Source organism: Mustela putorius, unplaced genomic scaffold (assembly GCF_011764305.1).
Source record: "Mustela putorius furo isolate JIRA1106 unplaced genomic scaffold, ASM1176430v1.1 tig00000242_pilon_pilon_pilon, whole genome shotgun sequence".
NCBI lineage: Eukaryota > Metazoa > Chordata > Mammalia > Carnivora > Mustelidae > Mustela > Mustela putorius.
Genome location: NW_025421325.1, coordinates 11963182 through 11981295, shown reverse-complemented (window position 1 = coordinate 11981295; position 18114 = coordinate 11963182). Strand labels below are relative to the sequence as shown.

The window sequence follows — 18114 nt, the reverse complement described above, 5'->3', positions numbered from 1 at the left end:
ACCGAGGACTGAACCCTTCCCCCTGGTAGATTTTAATTTCTTGGCGCCTGTTGTGTTTGCTCCAAAGCTTGGTCGACTCTAGAGGGTCCAATCAGCTGTCCCCGCGTGCGCGTTCCTCGCCACACTCAACCTCAGCATACTTACCAGGCGGAGTCGTGAAGGCATCTAAGAGCCTCGCAGGCACCCTGCGGGCCTGGGGCTGGCTGTGTCCCGCGCCCCGCTCCTCCCAATCTGCTTTTTTTTTTTTTTTAAAGAAATTGAGCTCCGCTTCTTTTCCCCACTCGGGGAAGAGGGAACGGTTACTTTCCTCACTGCTGTCCCTCCTCTCATCCCCTTGTCCCCTGCCCAGCCACCTTTCTCAGTCCGGAATTACCTAGAGAAAGCTCCACGTGGCTCCTTGGGTTACTGCAGGCCCCGGCCCAGTCTAGAGTCTCTCCTTACCCTCCAAAGTGCGGTCTCCAAAGCGCAGTTAGCCACTTGCTTTTGTCCCCCCACTTCCCTTTGCCCAGCTGGGAGATTTGCGAGTCCGAATTTCAATCTAGAACGGTCTGGGGAGTGCCGGAAACAGAGGTTTCCGGAGACACCCGTGCAGAATACTGGCAACGGGAGGTTGAGAGAAGGTGTTTAGCCAGGAAAGCACCGAGAAGAGGCTGTGTCATCGGACAGAAGGGGCGCCCGGCATCTTTGGACAAAAGAGAGACTACTTCAAATGTCTAAGTGAGGGGTACTTGGGGCTCACGGGGAGCCAGCGGAGCCAGAAAGTTGGAGAAAAACAGAAGAGCATGGTGGACATGATCGGATGAAAGACGTTTGAACAAAGCGCCCCCATCACTCCTCCAACGTAACCCCTGTCTCAGGCCGAATCCAACCCAGGAGAGCCCTCCTTCCCGGGCATTCCGTTCCGTGGCCAGTTCGCTGGGCGCTCCCAGGAGTCTCAATTTCAGGGATTTCTCTCCGTTTTTTTTTTTTTTTCTTTCATCTTCTGGAAGAGCGAGTCCACGGAGGAGTTTAATCACCCCTTACCTTTCTGCCCCAAGCTACAGAGTCCAGAGAAAGCTCAGAGAGTCTGATTTTTTTCAGAATCCGGAGCAGAGTGACTTCCTTGAGGAGATACCATGGGGGTACACTTATCTTTTCCTCTTTCCTCCCCCAAACCTTGTCTACCTGAGATCGAAATGGTGCATGAATCGAGTCAGATCTGTCCTTAAGAAATCTTCCCTGTAGTCCAACTCAATTCTGTGTAAAATACAAAGAAATCACACTGCTCTTATTAGATTAAAATTTAATAAAAACACATTAGGTCCGGTAAAATATGAATGCACGGCTTAAAATTTTAATAGTACATTAGGACCCAGATACAGGGTAGGACAGTGATTTCTCCCCTTGGGATGGCTGCCGGCGGATTTTGGGGTCGTGGGAGGGCGCCTACTGCAGGGACCCCAATGCCGCTGCCAGAGAGCTTGGGTGGAACCTCCCGCGACTCCTGGCCTGCCCAGAGGAAAGCTGGTCACATCTGTTTGCATCTGGCAGCGTATGGGACAGAAGCTATTGTCAAACAAAGAGGCTTGGTGAGAAGAAAGGCTTTCCTCATGTAGTCACACATTTGATTCATTTTCCATTTCTCTGCTTTAAAAAAAAATCACTTCTCTGTTTTCAGTTTATTAAGTAGGTCTGTAGGGATGCAGGGGTGCCAGTGCAGATAGCTACTTGGGTATAAGAGTGAATTTTGAGGTCATATGAAGATTTTGAATATTGGGCCGCTCACTCACACCCCTTGAGTCTGTCCCCAACTTTCCATTCTTTAGATGGCCTCTCCTACCTGGACAGCTGGAGTCTTCCTCGGAAAGCAGCTTCCACACTCTCTGGAGCACTTTGCACCAATGCCTGTGGGCAAAACCAAAATGGGTTTTATTGATATCACAGTGAAGTTAGTATTCTGGACACTCCTGGAAGGAGACATCGCAAAATTGCAAATCCTGGTGATTAAGGAAGAATGGCATTTTCTCTCCATGACAATGGAGAGAAATCACTGCTGTTTATTTTTCACTATAAGTGGGAAAAGGAGAGATCTAACTCTGCTGCAACGTCCTTTCTTTTCTTTTTTTTTTTTTTAAATATGTGTTTTCTAGGGGTAATGGAATACAGGTAAATACACTCAAATTGTCCAGCTACATATTAATTTGTCTCAACTTGGCAATTAGAATACAGAGCTTCCCCTTTTTCCTGTCTGGGTTTAAATGTCACTGAAAAATCTTTGAGAGATTAAAAACAGTTATAGTAAATTAATTTAATGATATATGGATTTGAACCATCAGGACTATATTCTCTTGGGAGTTGTCTTGCTTAAAATAGTTTTAGTTGATCAATTCCATATGGAACAAAGTTTGTCCAGTCATTTCAACAGTGTCCTCTTTATTTCATGAATTTACTATACTACCTTATTTACCATATGAAGTGGTGACAAGTGTTTAGCATTTTGGAGATCAGTTGTCAGTTGCCATTAAAATCAAGATTAATTCATATTAACGATATGCATTTCTCAATACTCCCAGGTGACAACATACATTAAAACAACTATTGCAAGTAATTAAGCTCAATGAAGGGGGAGGGGACAGGGAGAGGTTCAAAACATCCCCAAATATTTGATTTTGCAATCCAAGTTCAGCAGACTGTTGCCACAATAATGCTTGGGAAACTCCTCAGGGTTGCTTTTCACTTTACATCTAATTAGGCACCTAATGAAAGAGAAGAATTTTTCCCCATGTGGTTTTTCTCCTTGATACTCTTATGCTTTTATTTAAACACATAAACACACTGTTTAGGAGGTACAATGCTCAAGTTTCTCCTGTGATTCAGTTAGTGTTATAATCTGGGGGGGACGAGGTAGATGTGAGCATTTGTCTTCCTGGTATTTTCTTCCTCCACACTCAATTTAGTCCTATGGCCCTTACACAGTACTGACAGAAAACACACCCCAAATATTTAACTTTATTTAATATTTTTATTAGGCTTTAGAGATGCTCAACAGTTTACACTAATTAGACCATCCAAAGCCTTTTGAAGATTAAGCAAATTGGACAACCCTTGTTAATTAGAACATAATTTGAAGTTTGAAATTATATCATTGATGAAGTAGTCTAATTAGTATGACGATGTGTTAATGGACCAGGGAGACACAGCAACAGTGGGGTTTGGCGTGAACCTCTCCAAGGCTTGCACAAAAATCCTCCCTCCTATACCGACATTAATAAAAGATTTCTATAGACTTCAGCCTTTCCACGATGACATACAATTTATAGTACACACAATGCATTAGCCCATCGCGCTGCTCAATTTTTTCACTATTATGAAAACTAATAAATTCGTCAAGCTGAATTAAGCATACAAATCAGATGAGGCATAGCAGATTACACAGTGAAGCGCGGTGTCTCCCGAGCCTAAATGAAATTTCAATCTAATAATTCCTTCCTGGCCCAGTCATAATTTGTTTAGAGATGTTGTTCTACTTCTTTCAAAGCGCTATTCGCACTATAATTAAATGATACTCAAGCTTTTAACTTTGATTTATTTCATTTCTCGAAGCTTGAGACAGTGAGAGCTGTACAATGTCATTTTTTTTATTTCTTTGAAAATTACCGTGGCTGTTGTCGAGGTAGAAATTAAACACCTAAGCATTTACTTGAACCGTCCAGCGCAAGCCACATTCATTCATGTCAACACCCCCTGCCCAGTCTCATGTCTAGACTTCTCCGGTCTCATGCTCGGGAGCAGTGCTGGTAGGAATCTCCTTCTGCTACTATTTATTTTCCTCCACATAGAGGAGGAAAAAGGCAAGTCTGGGGATAGCGCAGGAAAGCGCAGAGGGGTTAAGGACCGTGGACAGAGCTCGCCGTGCGCGGCCTTCCCACTGTTCTTTGGCGACTCCGGAGCACTGTGCTCCCAACTTGAACCAGCCATGCCAGTCGGTTGAGGTCATGGGTGAACCGCGGCCCCCTGCTCTCTGCAACCTCGGGGCTTCCGGGCCCAGACCACTCGAGGGCCCCTCTTCGCCACGCTCCTTTCCACTCTGTTTTGTCCCAGCGCGCGCCAGCGCCTCTCAGGCCTGCCGCCTGCTCTCGCACCTGCTCGCTTTCCCCAGGCACCGTGTGCCTGCACCTGCTCCCAGTCACCCCAGTCTGGGTCAGGCCACCCGCAGACTCCAGTGTCCGGGTCTCAGGGCCTTCTCACCCTCGCCTATACTCTGCTCCTTCCGCGCTCTGGGGAGGTGACAGCAGCCCCTAACATCAAGGGAAATAGAAGATTGGAGCGGGAAGGAGAGGAGGGGGTGTGTGTGTGTGTGTGTGTGCGCGCGCGCGCGCGTGTGTAGGAAAGGTTGTCTCCTGCTTTTACAATCGGAACTAAGAGTGTGTCCACGTCTAAGAAGAGTGGTCCACACTGGGACAAAAGTGCGAGCAAAGTGTTGGCTAAAAATAGGCTCTCTGCACTGAGCGGCTGTGGAAATGAAGATAAGTGGGGTTTGTGCCAACCCCCGAGGGCGTGTGTGTGCGTATGTGTATGTTGGGGGGGGGGTGTTCAGCAGCACATGCGCTCTGTGATCTCTGGCCCTGCCTATCCCTCCATCACTTGCCCCTTCCTCTTTTGATTGTGGCTAATGAAGAATAATAAAATGAATGGCAGGATTTGCCAATGGAGCCGCCCAAGACCCAACTCACGCTGAACTTGGATACTGGGAAGAGGAGGAGGAATATCCGGAGGAAGAGAAAAGAGGGTGGAGAGGAGTGCATGTCGGCTGGCGGGGAGGTAAGGTGGGGGGGAGTAGACCGGGCTGGAGAGGGGGGGGGAGTCGCATGCGCATAGGCGACCCGAGCTGGCTCCGTGGCCGTCCAATCCGCTGAGAGCTGAGAGAAACCGAGTGAGAGAAAGCCCTGCAGCCCTGTCGTTCGACCCCATGTCTCTTCGGCACCAGGCACCCGCTCGGCCGAGGGGGCGCCGCGCTGAGCGCCAACTGAGGTTTGCACTTGGCGGAAGCGCAGAGCAGCGCGAAGTAGCTGGGTCCGTGGCGGTTTCCGCGTACTCTCCTTCCGCGGGGAGTCGGAGATCGGGGTCACCTGCGCTGCGGGGAGGGGCGGGCCAAGTGGGGGTGGAGGCCTGGAACTTAGCCAGCAGTGGAGGGGGGAAGCAGCCAGGTAAGACGTTCCTACTAGTCTGGGGAAAAACAACCCACCCAACGCTGGTTTGCCCTCAACTTTTTATTTAAGAGTTTCTTTCCCGGCGTGGCGGAGACTAGGCGGAAGAAACAGGAGGGGCTGGAGGCCGGCTTTTAGGGACTGCCCGGCAACTGGAGCGCAGACCTAGACAGTGGGGTGGGGTTGATCGGGGACACTAAAGAAAGTGAGAGCTGCGGGGCGCCGGGAAGGGGCGGAGGCCTCAACACGCGGGAGGGGGCCGGAAGGGAGGTGGAGGGCGCAGGGGGGAGAGGGAGGCGGGTATCTGGAGAGCTGAACGGACCCGACTCAGGAGCGAGCAAAGAGAGAGAAGGGGCGACGCGAGAATCCAAGCAGGAGAAACCGGCACTTACTGGCAAGGAGGGCGGAGGCGCGCGGGAGGGAGGGAGAGAGGGCGGGGGTAGGGGCAGGCGCTGGGAGAGGGGAGTATAACTCAGCGGCCGCGAGGCGCAGGGGCAGTTGCGGGCGCCCAGGTCTGCAGCCAGCGCCTAGAGGAGCCCAGCAAACCCTTAATCTGACGGCGGAGCCAGAGGAGGAGCGCATAGTCCCGGCAAGGAGCACAGAGCTGGGAGTGGTGGCGGGAGAGCGCAACTTTGCACTGCCCTTCCCTGCTCCTGCGCTCACCCAGCACTTCTTAAGAGGGTCCTGGCAGACGGGACCTGTGAGTGCGCTACGGAAGAGCGCCCGGGCGGACCGGGAAGATGATGATGATGTCCCTGAACAGCAAGCAGGCGTTCAGCATGCCGCACAGCGGCAGCCTGCACGTGGAACCCAAGTACTCGGCACTGCACAGCGCCTCGCCCGGCTCCTCCGCGCCCGCGGCGCCCTCAGCTAGCTCCCCTAGCAGCTCGAGCAATGCTGGCGGCGGTGGTGGCAGTGGCGGGGGCGGCGGAGGCCGTAGCAGCAGCTCCAGTAGCAGTGGCAGCAGCGGCAGCAGCGGCGGGGGCTCCGAGGCGATGCGGAGAGCGTGTCTTCCAACCCCACCGGTGCGTATTTCTGCATAATCACCGCTTAAAGGCACATTTTGACAGCCCCCTTTATCTGCTTGATGTTTTTTTCATGTCTGTACAGCAAATCACCCCACACCTCCAACCAATTTCCCCCCTCTCTCTCTTATGTATTCAGCGGGTCTTTTCTTTCATATTAATTTTTATGACCTGGGATGTTGCCTGTGCGCATGTTGTGTTGTGTTGTTTGCAGGCTCACTTTCCTTCTCGTGCACGCTTGGTTTTTCTCAGTGACTTCCCTCCTCTCCGCCTCACCTGCTACTTTCAGGATTATTATTATTATTGTTATTGTTATTATTATTATTTCAACGTTTTGGGAATGTTGTAGGCGCGGCGGTATTGTCGAGCGCTGTGCCGGGGCTTCCGGAGAGAGTGCGCACAATTCCCTGCTGAGCGTAATGTGTGCCTTTTACTTGCAATTGCAGAGCAATATATTCGGCGGGCTGGATGAGAGTCTGCTGGCCCGAGCCGAGGCTCTGGCGGCCGTGGACATCGTCTCCCAGAGCAAGAGCCACCACCACCACCCGCCCCACCACAGCCCCTTCAAGCCGGACGCCACCTACCACACCATGAACACCATCCCGTGCACGTCGGCTGCCTCTTCTTCGTCGGTGCCCATCTCGCACCCATCCGCGCTGGCGGGCACGCACCATCACCACCACCACCACCACCACCACCACCATCAGCCGCATCAGGCGCTTGAGGGCGAGCTGCTGGAGCACCTGAGTCCCGGGCTGGCCCTGGGTGCCATGGCTGGTCCCGACGGCGCTGTAGTGTCCACGCCAACTCACGCGCCGCACATGGCTACCATGAACCCCATGCACCAAGCAGCGCTCAGTATGGCCCACGCGCATGGGCTGCCCTCACACATGGGCTGCATGAGCGACGTGGACGCCGACCCCCGGGACCTGGAGGCATTCGCGGAGCGCTTCAAGCAGCGACGCATCAAGCTGGGGGTGACCCAGGCCGATGTGGGCTCCGCGCTGGCCAACCTCAAGATCCCTGGAGTGGGCTCCCTTAGCCAGAGCACCATCTGCAGGTTCGAGTCCCTGACGTTGTCGCACAACAACATGATCGCGCTCAAACCTATCCTGCAAGCGTGGCTCGAGGAAGCCGAGAAGTCCCACCGCGAAAAGCTCACCAAGCCCGAGCTCTTCAACGGCGCGGAGAAGAAGCGCAAGCGCACCTCTATCGCCGCGCCAGAGAAGCGTTCGCTGGAAGCCTACTTCGCCATTCAGCCGAGGCCCTCCTCGGAGAAGATTGCTGCCATCGCGGAGAAGCTGGACCTTAAGAAAAATGTGGTGCGCGTCTGGTTCTGCAACCAGAGGCAGAAACAGAAAAGAATGAAATATTCTGCGGGCATTTAGGAGACCCTCGGCCTCTCCAGGGACAGCCCCTCCTCATCCCCTGTTTTCCCTCCCTCTCTCTTTCCTGCCTCTTTTCTTTCCACCTTTGGCTACCAGAAACAATTCCAGTAAATGTGAATAAGGAGAAAGCGAGGATTGGAGAGCGAGCGAACGAGCGAGCAAATGAGCCCAAGCCCGGTGAGAATGTGAAACCATTTCTCAAAGGAGAGAAAAACAAAAGAAGGGATTTATCAAGTTGTAGCAAAGTTGTCCCTTTTAACCCTACCCCATCCGGAAAAGGCACCTCGGCTTCTTCCCAAGAAGTCTGGAGCTGGCTGTTTGCAGAAAGGCAGACGAGACAGCCTTTTAAAAGGCCCCCAAAATGATCAAGTAAGATTTGTTTTTATTTCTAAAGACATCACCCTTGTTCAAGTTTAAAAGTACACTTTGCAGCTATTTTTCAGAAATAGAAATCGATTCAGGACTGAAACTTTAAAGTAGAGTTGATGCTTAATGTGATAGAGACATCTCTAAAGTATTTTGAATTTAAAAAAGATGGCAGATTTTCTGCATTTACACTGTATATTATATATATATTTTTATTGTGGTTCTTACCCCCTTCTTCCTTCTCTGAAGTGTTAATGCTTAAGAAAGGAGTCGCGCCTGCTGTGTTCACTGATCTTGAAAGCTATTATTAGATTATTGCCAACAACCCTCTGTAAATTATTAATTTATCTCTCTAGCAACTTAATTTGTGCACATTCTAATTAATTAAACTTCTTTAGTCTAACAAACGGGGGAAATGTATGGCTAGTGGAGTTAAACAATTTTATGTTTCATGAGTTCACTGAATTTTTATGGCTTTCCTCTTATACTGTGTTCCTTTGGCCCATTTGTATATTCTCACTTTGAATGATGATTGTTTTTTCTTTGTTTTTACTGGTAGTGTTCTGATTTGTGAGTCGACACTCAGTAATAGATGTCTTAATTGTGTAGACCTGATTCACTGTCTAAAGTATTGTTTACTTTGTTACATATTTAATGGGGATTCCCACATTGTCCCCACTACACATGCTCTCTCACTCACCCTTACACACACACACACACACACACACACACACCTCTAATGGAAGAGAAGAAGTGAAGCAGTTGGAAGCATGACTATGATGCATCATTTTCTAGCTTTAGGTGCATTTGCCACTTGGTGTTTGCCCTTCCAGATGCTAAGATTTCACCAAGGTATTTCAATCATCTTGTTTTGAACTGCTTTATTGACTACATTTTAACATTTACAAGAATTCTTCAGTTTTTCCTTTTGGAGGTTTGTTTGTAGAGAAACTAATCTGAACTATAAGAAAGACAGTGCACTGCTTGTAAATTCACATTGTTTGGTAGAATTCTTTTGGAACAAAAAGAAATTAGGTACATGGTGACTGGTACCTTATCTATTGTAAATATTCCATTCAAATGATGCACATATAGATATATTCTTACAAATTTTGCTGTATTGCTGTTCCATTTGAGGCTCTTTGAAGTCTTAAGTTCTGTATATGAGCTGGTTTCTTGTTTTTTGTTAATAGATGGTTTATTTACAATGGTAATGTATTAAGTTATTTTTGGTGTTGTTTGATTGTCTTTCACTGAAAAGATGATTTTAATGTTTTATTGGCAAAGTATGCTGCTTTTTTCATTAAAACATACTATTAAAATTAAATGGCTTTTAAAATGTGATGCTGTTTTCAGTCATTTACATGGAATTATTTTGATGGGGGATTTTTTAAAAGCAGAAACATTTTGATGGCTTATTATAGAGTTGTTATCATAGTGTGATTTGGAATTTTGTGGGGGGTGTTTCTCCAGGACGGTGTAAAAGAACAGGGTTTATAATAGTCTTCTAATAGCTAGAGCTCATCTCACAGGGTGCTTTGCTTTTCTGTCCAAGATGAGATTGTGATATTTGGCTCTAAATACATTTCTTGGAATCTCTATTCCAGATCTGCAATAATTCTGCAAAGAGATTCTTTGTGAGCAGAGGCATTAGTTGAGAAAAGGAGGAAAGAAATTCAATTTAGTCTTCAGTAACACTGGGAGACTGGGTGTGGCAAGAGGCCTATTTCTGGGAGTAGGACACTCTAGTTTAGACCTAGGGGCTGGGCCACCATAATTCTCAGTTCATTCACTAGCCCTGGAGAGCAGTGGCTTAACCAGAGCAGGAAGCACCTCGGTTCCTGGGTTATGAAATAAAGTACATCTCTGTCTCTCTCTCATTCTCTCCCTCCATTTCCATAACCTCTACACAAACTTGTATTTGCAGTAGGCAGTGTGGGTTAAGGAAGAAATTCTGGGTGGTTAGAAGGAGTAGACTTTTTGCTCCCTTCCTATCACTCAATCAGACACCAAAGTTGGTGGAATCTAATGGTGGTCTGGCACAAAGAAATTTCGTCCTATGATATACAGAGTTTAAAAATTTTAATCCTGGTTTAAAGATACCTTCTCACCCATTTTAATTTTGATCCTGGTTTAAAGGTATCTTCTCACCCATTTTAAGAAACATATTAAGTTTTCAAAGTTTTCTTTCTTTTTTTTCCAGGAAAGCTCTGGTTTAGATATTTACATTGTTAACAAGAAGAACATCTTACTAATCTATAGATCCAACAAGAGGAAGGAACCAGGGGATCCTCCAGGGGAAATTCTGCTACTCTGAGCTGTGACCTAATATGGAACTGTTTGGTGATCTTTCTTATTTTGAAGATAAGGTTAGGAAATGTCCCATGAGTCAATGAAAATTGTTATAGTGGCTCAAGTTAGGATTAAATGTTGTTAGAGAACATTGTGATTTTCAGATGTAACAAAAATAACTGTGAGAGTTAATGGATAATAAGTGGAGGGACTTCTTTTTCTACAACTTAATTAAAGAAGACACCAGAAGAGACAGAATCTATATGTCCATGTAGAAATGATGAGATATATTGTATAGATGCTTAAGGAAATATTGAAAGTTGTAGGGATTTGAAAGAAAGAATTGTGAATCCAGATATAGTGATATTGGTGGTTTAATTTTATTCTTATATTTTGGAGGTTGGAAGTCCCTTCTTCTACATTATTATCTATTCTTCAGTTTTCTTGAAGAGTCTTTTCAAATAGCCAGCCTTTATCTCACTACACTAGGTCCTGGTTTCAGCACCACGGATAGTAACCACATTACTTTGTCCTATTCCAGCACACATTTGACCAAGCTGTGCCAGCCAGCTGGAGAACTTTCTGCTTGCTTACTTTCTCCAGAGTAAATGAATTAAGTGGCTTGAGTGTGTAGCAAGCCAGGTTTTCTGGTCTAGGATTCAACTTATCCTCAATAAATAACACTTTTCCTATGTAGCTGTTATCTAAGTCTAGGATATGTGCCTTAATAGAAAGGGGAGTCATAGAAGAAAGACAGATGTGCTAGTGTTTTTTTTTTTTCCTACAAATATGACATCTTTAAGTGAAGAAATAAATCCTGTAAAGGAAGTCAAAATTAAGAAATATATTGAACAGAAATAAAATAGGTGTACTTTTAGTGTATTTGAAGCAATGGTAACTTTTGTGTATGTATGTTTGTCCAAGATTTATATGAAAAAAATGACATAATAACAACAACTATCCATTCACTTCAACAGTTGAGAGTGAAGACCTATATTTTCCCTCTCACTTACCAAGTATTTTTTGTCTCCCATGTTCCTGCACTTTTAAAACTGTATCAGTGTTTTTTAAAAAGATTTTATTTATTTATTTGACAGAGATCACAAGTAGGCAGAGAGGCAGGCAGAGAGAAAGGAGGAAGCAGGCTTCCTGCCTAGCAGAGAGCCCAATGCGGGGCTCGATCCCAGGACGCTGGGATCATGACTTGAGCAGAAGGCAGAGGCTTTAACCCACTGGGCCACCCAGGCGCCCCAAAACTCTATCAGTTTTAAGTACATCTTCTCTACGTTGTTACAAAGGTTAAAAAAAAAAAAAGAAGCTCTCTTGCCTACAAGATGGAAATTATATCCATTATTTAAGCCTACTAAAATGTGTTTGTTTTATGGGAAAATCAGAATTTTAAAAAAGAAATATTTTGAAAGTTTTTATTAATGAGAGTCACAGAGACATATCAAAACAAACCAAAGGAATTTGGAGAGAAGAGGATTGATCTTAAAGAAGAAGTTAAAGGTAAGAACAAAATGAATCTGGTATAAATTATTGAGAAATGTTTATTTAGTACTGACTTTCAAAATACTGAAACGGATAGATAGCAAATTGTGACTGAAGAGACTTGTCATATCAATCAGATCCATTGGCATTAATGACTCATTTCCTAATTTTTCTCTTCAAGGTCCACAATAATTACTACTTAATTAGAAAGAGATATTTTATGAATTGACTTAGCAGCACACATGGTCATCCACAATTTGACATTTCAGAACTATACAATTTATTTCTTAAAACTTCTCCAAAGGCGATCCAACCTTTTTGTGCACTGTGATCATTTAAGTCTAAACAAGAATGGAATAAATGTCCAAAAACAAAGATCATGTAAGGCCTGGTTGATATCTGAGTACTCTCTACATCAATTGTATTCTGATATTATCCAGAAAGAGTGCAGGATTCTTTGGATATTTGACATTAAATCAATTGGTCAATTCTTCATCAGATTACATCTTATTGATACATAGCTTGGGGAAAAATAATGGAAATAAGAAAAAGCAAATGAAATAATTAGGATTTATGTTCAACATAATGTTCTTCAATTTTCTATAAAACATACTTTAAAATAAATAACAAACATAACTAAGTCTTTTTGCTGTCAAGGACAGATTCTGAGGCCTCTCTTTGCCAAGGGACTTGGAATTTGGGGTGTAAAATGATTTATTTCAAATTTTAAATGAATTCATTTTGGTCTATCTATTGGGGACACTCTTGAAGACATGGTAGAAAGGGCATTAAAAAATTCACTTGATTTTAAAAGGCATACTGTTCAGAAGATGAAGCTCAAAATTTTCCAAGCAAGCCATGACTGCAAGTTTAGAAATAAACATTTTAAATTATTTGGTGAAAACAATTTATACTCCAGGTAAAAGGTGCACGTTAAAACTCAAAACTGTACTTCACTGTTCATTTGGTCTTGGAGGGAGGGGCTGCAACACAAGGCTAAGGAAAAAAAAAGTTAGATAGGTGTTCTGATAGGACAAAAAAGAAGACAAAGGTTCCCAGATAGTTATGATGATAGAAATGTTCCTGAAGTCTACATTTGTCAGAAGACAGATTTATGGCAGTAAGAAAAAAAAATCACTAAATTTTTCCTGCTTTGCCCCTTTAAAGGAGCCTTTCACAGTACTGAAAGGCTATTATGAGTGAATTAATAAATTACACAGCAAATTATTAAATCCAGATAATTACAAGGAATAAGTAAGTAATCATTAGTTATCTCAGCTAATTACTGTGGGTCAGAGCCAGCCGGAATGTGAAATCCTCCTCGGGAATTGAAATTAACTTTGCACAGTGAGTCTCTCTGCTTGACATCCCCAGTCTGTAGGCACATGGCAGCTCCCTTGTGAGCTAGTCTTTCTATTTAACTTGGAGAGAATAGAAATAAAATTAAGTGGCAATGTGATAATAGGAAGCTGCTCAGAAAGCAAACTGTGGGTTTTATTCTGTACTTTCAAGGCCTGGAGATGAAAAGCTTTATTTACCCCAGTTTCAAAAAAAATTTAAAGCACGCTTGTTGAGATAGACTCACTGAAAACACACACACACACACACACACACACGCACCCCACACACAATCTATAGTCATCTGGTATGACAGTCAGATTAGCAATACATATAGAAGGCTCAAGAAGAACAAATGCTTTGAGTTGTGTATGTGAGAGAGTGAGAGAGATGGGGGGGAGGGTGAGAGGTGGGGGGGTAGCAGTGAGAAATAAAGAAATAAAATGAAAATATTGCTCTTTGCTTTCATCTCACAGAGTAGAAAGGCTGTCGAAAAGTGCAGCCCAGTTTAATAATCTGTTTGTTTTGTTTGGGTAACAATATGCTTTCATCTTGCCACAGGAAGAACTAGCTTAGTGCAAATGTTGTCTCTCGTTGATCTTTCCACCAGATGCTTCAAGAACTGATGTCACCTTTTTTTTCTTTTTTCATATAGCATCACTTTCCAAAGCCAGCCTCCACTACTCTCTCCCTCCACTCCCACTAACCCCCCAAGGCCTTCTCGAAGGGCAGAGAAGACAGCCAAGCCTGGTCCCTGTTGGAAGTGGAAAATGTATCTGTGTGATAAAGTGATTGTGTGTATCACAGGGTTGGGAAAGACTGGACACATGAAGAAAACTGCTGTTAATATATTAAAATGAGGGGGGAAATCTAAGAGCTTTTTTTTTTTTTATCAATTGCAATTAGATGGACAGTCTTTCTGCTCATTCCCTGCTCTAGTCTGGGATGATAATAAAAATTTAATGAAGCCTGGGACGAGCAGAGAGCTCTGTCTAGGGACCGTGGAATAGAATATTTTAACTGTACATTTATACCAACTGTCTGGCTTCAAAGACGTGACTGCTTTTAATCTCGAATTAGAAAACCACAGATTTGAAATTAAATATTAGATACCCTCGGATCCCCTTCCTTTCTGAAATATTGTCACGACTCTGTTTTCCTCCATTGGCCCATAACACACATATCTTAGGTCTCCAATTACATTTCCGTGAATAATAGATGGCTTTGATAGGGTGCAGTATTCTGGTGCTTTTGTTTTTTTTTTTTTTTTAAATAGAGTTAATGCAATATTAATTGGCCGTAGATGTTATAAGAATGCACAGCCCCCTTTTCAGGAACAAATCGATGGGATAGGGATATGAGAGTCAGCGAAGGCGAAGGCTTTTCACAGCCTAGGTCACTTATTTGTGGAGGGGACCTTCTTAGAGAACTGGGTAAGTGGAGGCTGCTTTGAGTTCCGAGGCCTTGGCTGCATAGGCTCCGCAACCTGGAGAGAGGACCACGGGTGAAAGCGGAGGTACAGAAAGGGAACTGTGTGTGAGAGAAGCGGGGGTGGGGAGAGCGATTACCGAGAGGCTTTACCAGCTTTTCAAGGCTAAGGCTTTGAGTGCGCCTGGCCGGCTCTGGCCGTGTGGAGGAATCAAGATCCTCGCACCCACAGCTCTGGCTTACCACCACTTTGCACCTGCTGGCCTTGGGTTGCATGCCAGCCCCAACTCCCCTCTCCTCCAGTTCGGGGTGCACCTTGGTGAGAAGCTGGTCGCGAATGGGTGAGAGTTAGAGTCCATAGGAGTCGGGGGTGGGGGGCAGAGCCGTCCACCCGCGCTGGACACGTTGCTCTGGCCCCCAGTGGCCCCCAGAGCCTGGGGGAGACTGCGGCTGGCCAGGCGCGCAGCCAGGAACCCGCGAGAAAGAGAGGCCCGGCCGCCTCGCCCCCTTGCATTTTACTAATCACGTCTATTTAAATTCTAGCGCGGTCCGCCGCGCTCTCACCGGGAAAGCTCTGGAGAACTGGACCCATCAATTATTCTGAAAAAAATCCCAGACTACGTGAGGCTTCCAGCCTGCGGGAGGGAGGCGGCGGGAGGAGGTGGAGAACTTAGCCCCTACTCTTCTACAGTTCTCTCCGCCTTTCCCAGCGCGGATGCCTTGGTGTACGCTTAACTTCAGGGTTCTGGGGCCCAAAGGAGCTAGTGCACCTTCTGTAGGTTTGCGCTTTTGTGGACCGGGAGGGGAGGTGGTCGGCATAGACTGGGACCTGGCCTAGCTTTCCCTTCGACCGGTGTGTTTGAGTCCTCTGCAGCCAGGTCTGATAGATCGCCGTTTCCTGGCCTGCTACCCGCTCTGCATCACTACTTCCCGCCACCCTCACTTTGGGCCAGGTCCCTAATGCGGGCCGTCCGGCTGGGGGCTGCTGGGCGTGGAGCCGTCCCCGGTTCAGCCTTCCTTTACTCCACAGACCTGCGAGGATGGGACCTTAGGGACATACTAGTTTAGAAGCCTTTTAGGAACCTCGATTTAAAGTCCTCTAGCACTCACCCCACCCCCTATTCAGGCTTCAGGATGCCCCGAGGCGGAGCAGCAAGCCGAGCGCGCAGCTGGACGCGCAAGAAGAACGCGTTCGCTCTAAAGTAGGGAGGCGGGTGAGCCTGGCTAGTAATTACTGCCCCCCCCCCACGCCCAGCCTCAACCGCCCCCACCTCCGCACCGGTCTGCAGCCATTACTCCAGCTGTCACTCGGCGGAAAGCGAGCACCCTCCCCCCTTCCCCCGGACTTGCTGTAGCTAACGGAAACCTGAGCCCCTCTCGCACTCCGATGTGTCCGGGTCGTGGTTCCTAAATTTTTGTTTCAATTTTTCATAAATACAATCCTTCCTCCTTCCTCTGTCCCCTAACCTTCTCATTTTCTGGATCCTGGGAGCATATTCAAAGTCTTATTTGTGTATATTGGTGAATGTTTGTTTTTCTTTGATGAGGGATAGGGGGTTCCCTTGTAGCTTCTGGGTTTCCCTGAACAATCTGAGGCCACAAGAAAATTAGAAGTATGTATCAAATATTTTTGAAAGAAACCAACTGGCTTCTGGAATTTTTTAAGATGCCAACGTCATCCTGTTAAATCAATGCAGTTTGATTTAAAAACAAAAACAAAAAACAAGTTCCTGATGGGCTTGAAAGTGATTGAGAGGCTTAAACCCATACCCTCTGCAGGAGTGGCTCAGGCTGAAAGGCCTGGGAGGCTCTGAGTTGGTGGGCTCACCGGAAGATATATGGTTAATACACACAGGGCCAGATAGTCCTACTTCCCCAAAGGGACACCAGGGTTTTGCTAAATGGCAGTCTATCTATGTGCAATTTGGTTAAATGGGGGTATAGACTCCCTGACTTTGAGAAAGAGTAGGTCTTGATTTGGGGAATCATTGGCCCGGTGTATGAGGTGATGGAGGTGTGTATATAGTAGGGAGCTTGAGGTAATTCCTTTGGAAAAAACAGTCACCTCATGCTCCGAATTCAGCAGCATTCCAGGGTCCAGATATGAAAGGGTAAGATTTCCTGGGGAATCCCCCGACCCTTGCCCAGACTAGCTACCCCTGCTCCAATCTTGGTCTGTCAATTTCCTTGTTTTAAACCCATGGACTTCTATTCATTGCACTGGGGGTGGGGTAGGTGGGAGTGAAGTGTCTCTCCCTTTGGTGTAGACGATCCTCCCAGGCACAGAGGGCCCTGTGGCTCAGCAAAGGCAAGGTCTACTTTAAAGGTCAGCCAAGACCTGGCCAGAGCCAAATCACTTTACAGCATTCAGAATTCATACCCCCACATGCATCCATCCATCCATCCATCCATCCATCCATCCATCCATCCTTCCTAGCCTCTTCAGGCTTGGCCTAAAGCTACAGACCCCAAGAGTGGTAGACATCCTTTACTTCAACTCTGTGTTTTTCATGGAAACTTGTCATCCAGGTAACACACACAGGTAGATGGGTGTTCACCACATCACAACACAGGGATAGACACAGGGATGTTCCCTGAGGGCCAGCATGCCTTGATAAAACTTTACAAACTCACTCAAAATCTCTCCCTCTTATGTCTCTCACAGACAAGTGATTAGACTGGAATGTGCTTTAGACTGACCTTCCTGCGTTTTTTTGTTTTTTGTTTTTTTTAAGTGCACCTAACTGGCTTTGACGTTTTGTTTGCCACAGGTGTCCTTCCTGCTAGTCCTGCCTACACACAAAGCCCAAATCCGGTGTCTTCTGGCTGTAGCACTTCTGGCTCCAAACCTGAAGCTGTCCGTGATTGCCAGGAAGGACACGGGGACCTGCCTGCCTGCAGCTGGGCTCAGTAGGGGCGAGGGGCCAGAATTAGACGGAGTGCTCCATCTGGAATCAGGTTTCAGTGCTTCAGGCTCTGGGCTCTCCTGGACTTTGTGGTGGCTTCCAGAGAGGGCATCGTTTTGAAGTCCCATTTTGGTACCAATTTGGAGGATCTAGCTAACAACACGGGATCTGGCTAACTTTCCATCTCAGTACCCGGATGTGACCACCTATTTGCCTGAAACCAGAATGAAACCCACTGCTTTCTCCTCTGCCTCCGGAGTCTTTTTCGGTCTTTGGCGTGGAGGATGAGTGGGGAAGAGAACGCAGTCCCTGGCTGCTGAACTAGAAATTCTGATTCCTTCCGAGAGAAAAGTCATTTTTGAGGGCTGTGGCGTCCACATCCTTAAATGGTGTCTCTAGCTTCATGAAAGGGTCCTAAATTTGTTAAGAAAGAATCGGTTGGCAACTTGCACTTTTTTTCATCAACTTTTCACTTTGCAGCCCTGAGAGCTTTTAATTACAGTATTGTCAGAGGGGCCCATTCTTCTATTTCCTAAATCATTTCATTGATTTTTTTTCCCTCATTCTGCCTTCCTTTTCAGCAAGACTTCTCCCACCCCCCCACCCCCCGCCCCAACACCCACTGGGATTCACTCAGAGCTTGAGAGGTGAGCAAGAAAAAAGAAGGAGTGTGAAGGGAGACTGGTGGTTAACA

General features: G+C 46.3%; 1 protein-coding gene across 1 annotated transcript; it reads left to right on the top strand.

The window, feature by feature from the left end:
* The first annotated feature begins 4931 nt into the window (after window positions 1-4931).
* POU4F2 (POU class 4 homeobox 2) lies at window positions 4932-9192 on the top strand. Its single transcript, XM_004758019.2, has 2 exons — window positions 4932-6211; window positions 6658-9192. Exons 1-2 carry the CDS (start codon window positions 5927-5929, stop codon window positions 7597-7599), a joined length of 1227 nt encoding a protein of 408 aa, XP_004758076.1. The 5' UTR covers window positions 4932-5926; the 3' UTR covers window positions 7600-9192.
* Window positions 9193-18114: the final 8922 nt, after the last annotated feature.

Excerpts from the sequence above, each read along its gene's own strand:
- POU4F2 (XM_004758019.2), top strand. The coding sequence starts at position 5,927 with ATGATGATGATGTCCCTGAACAGCAAGCAGGCGTTCAGCATGCCGCAC. Across the intron at positions 6,212-6,657 it reads CGTGTCTTCCAACCCCACCG|AGCAATATATTCGGCGGGCT; the intron begins GTGCGTATTTCT and ends TTGCAATTGCAG.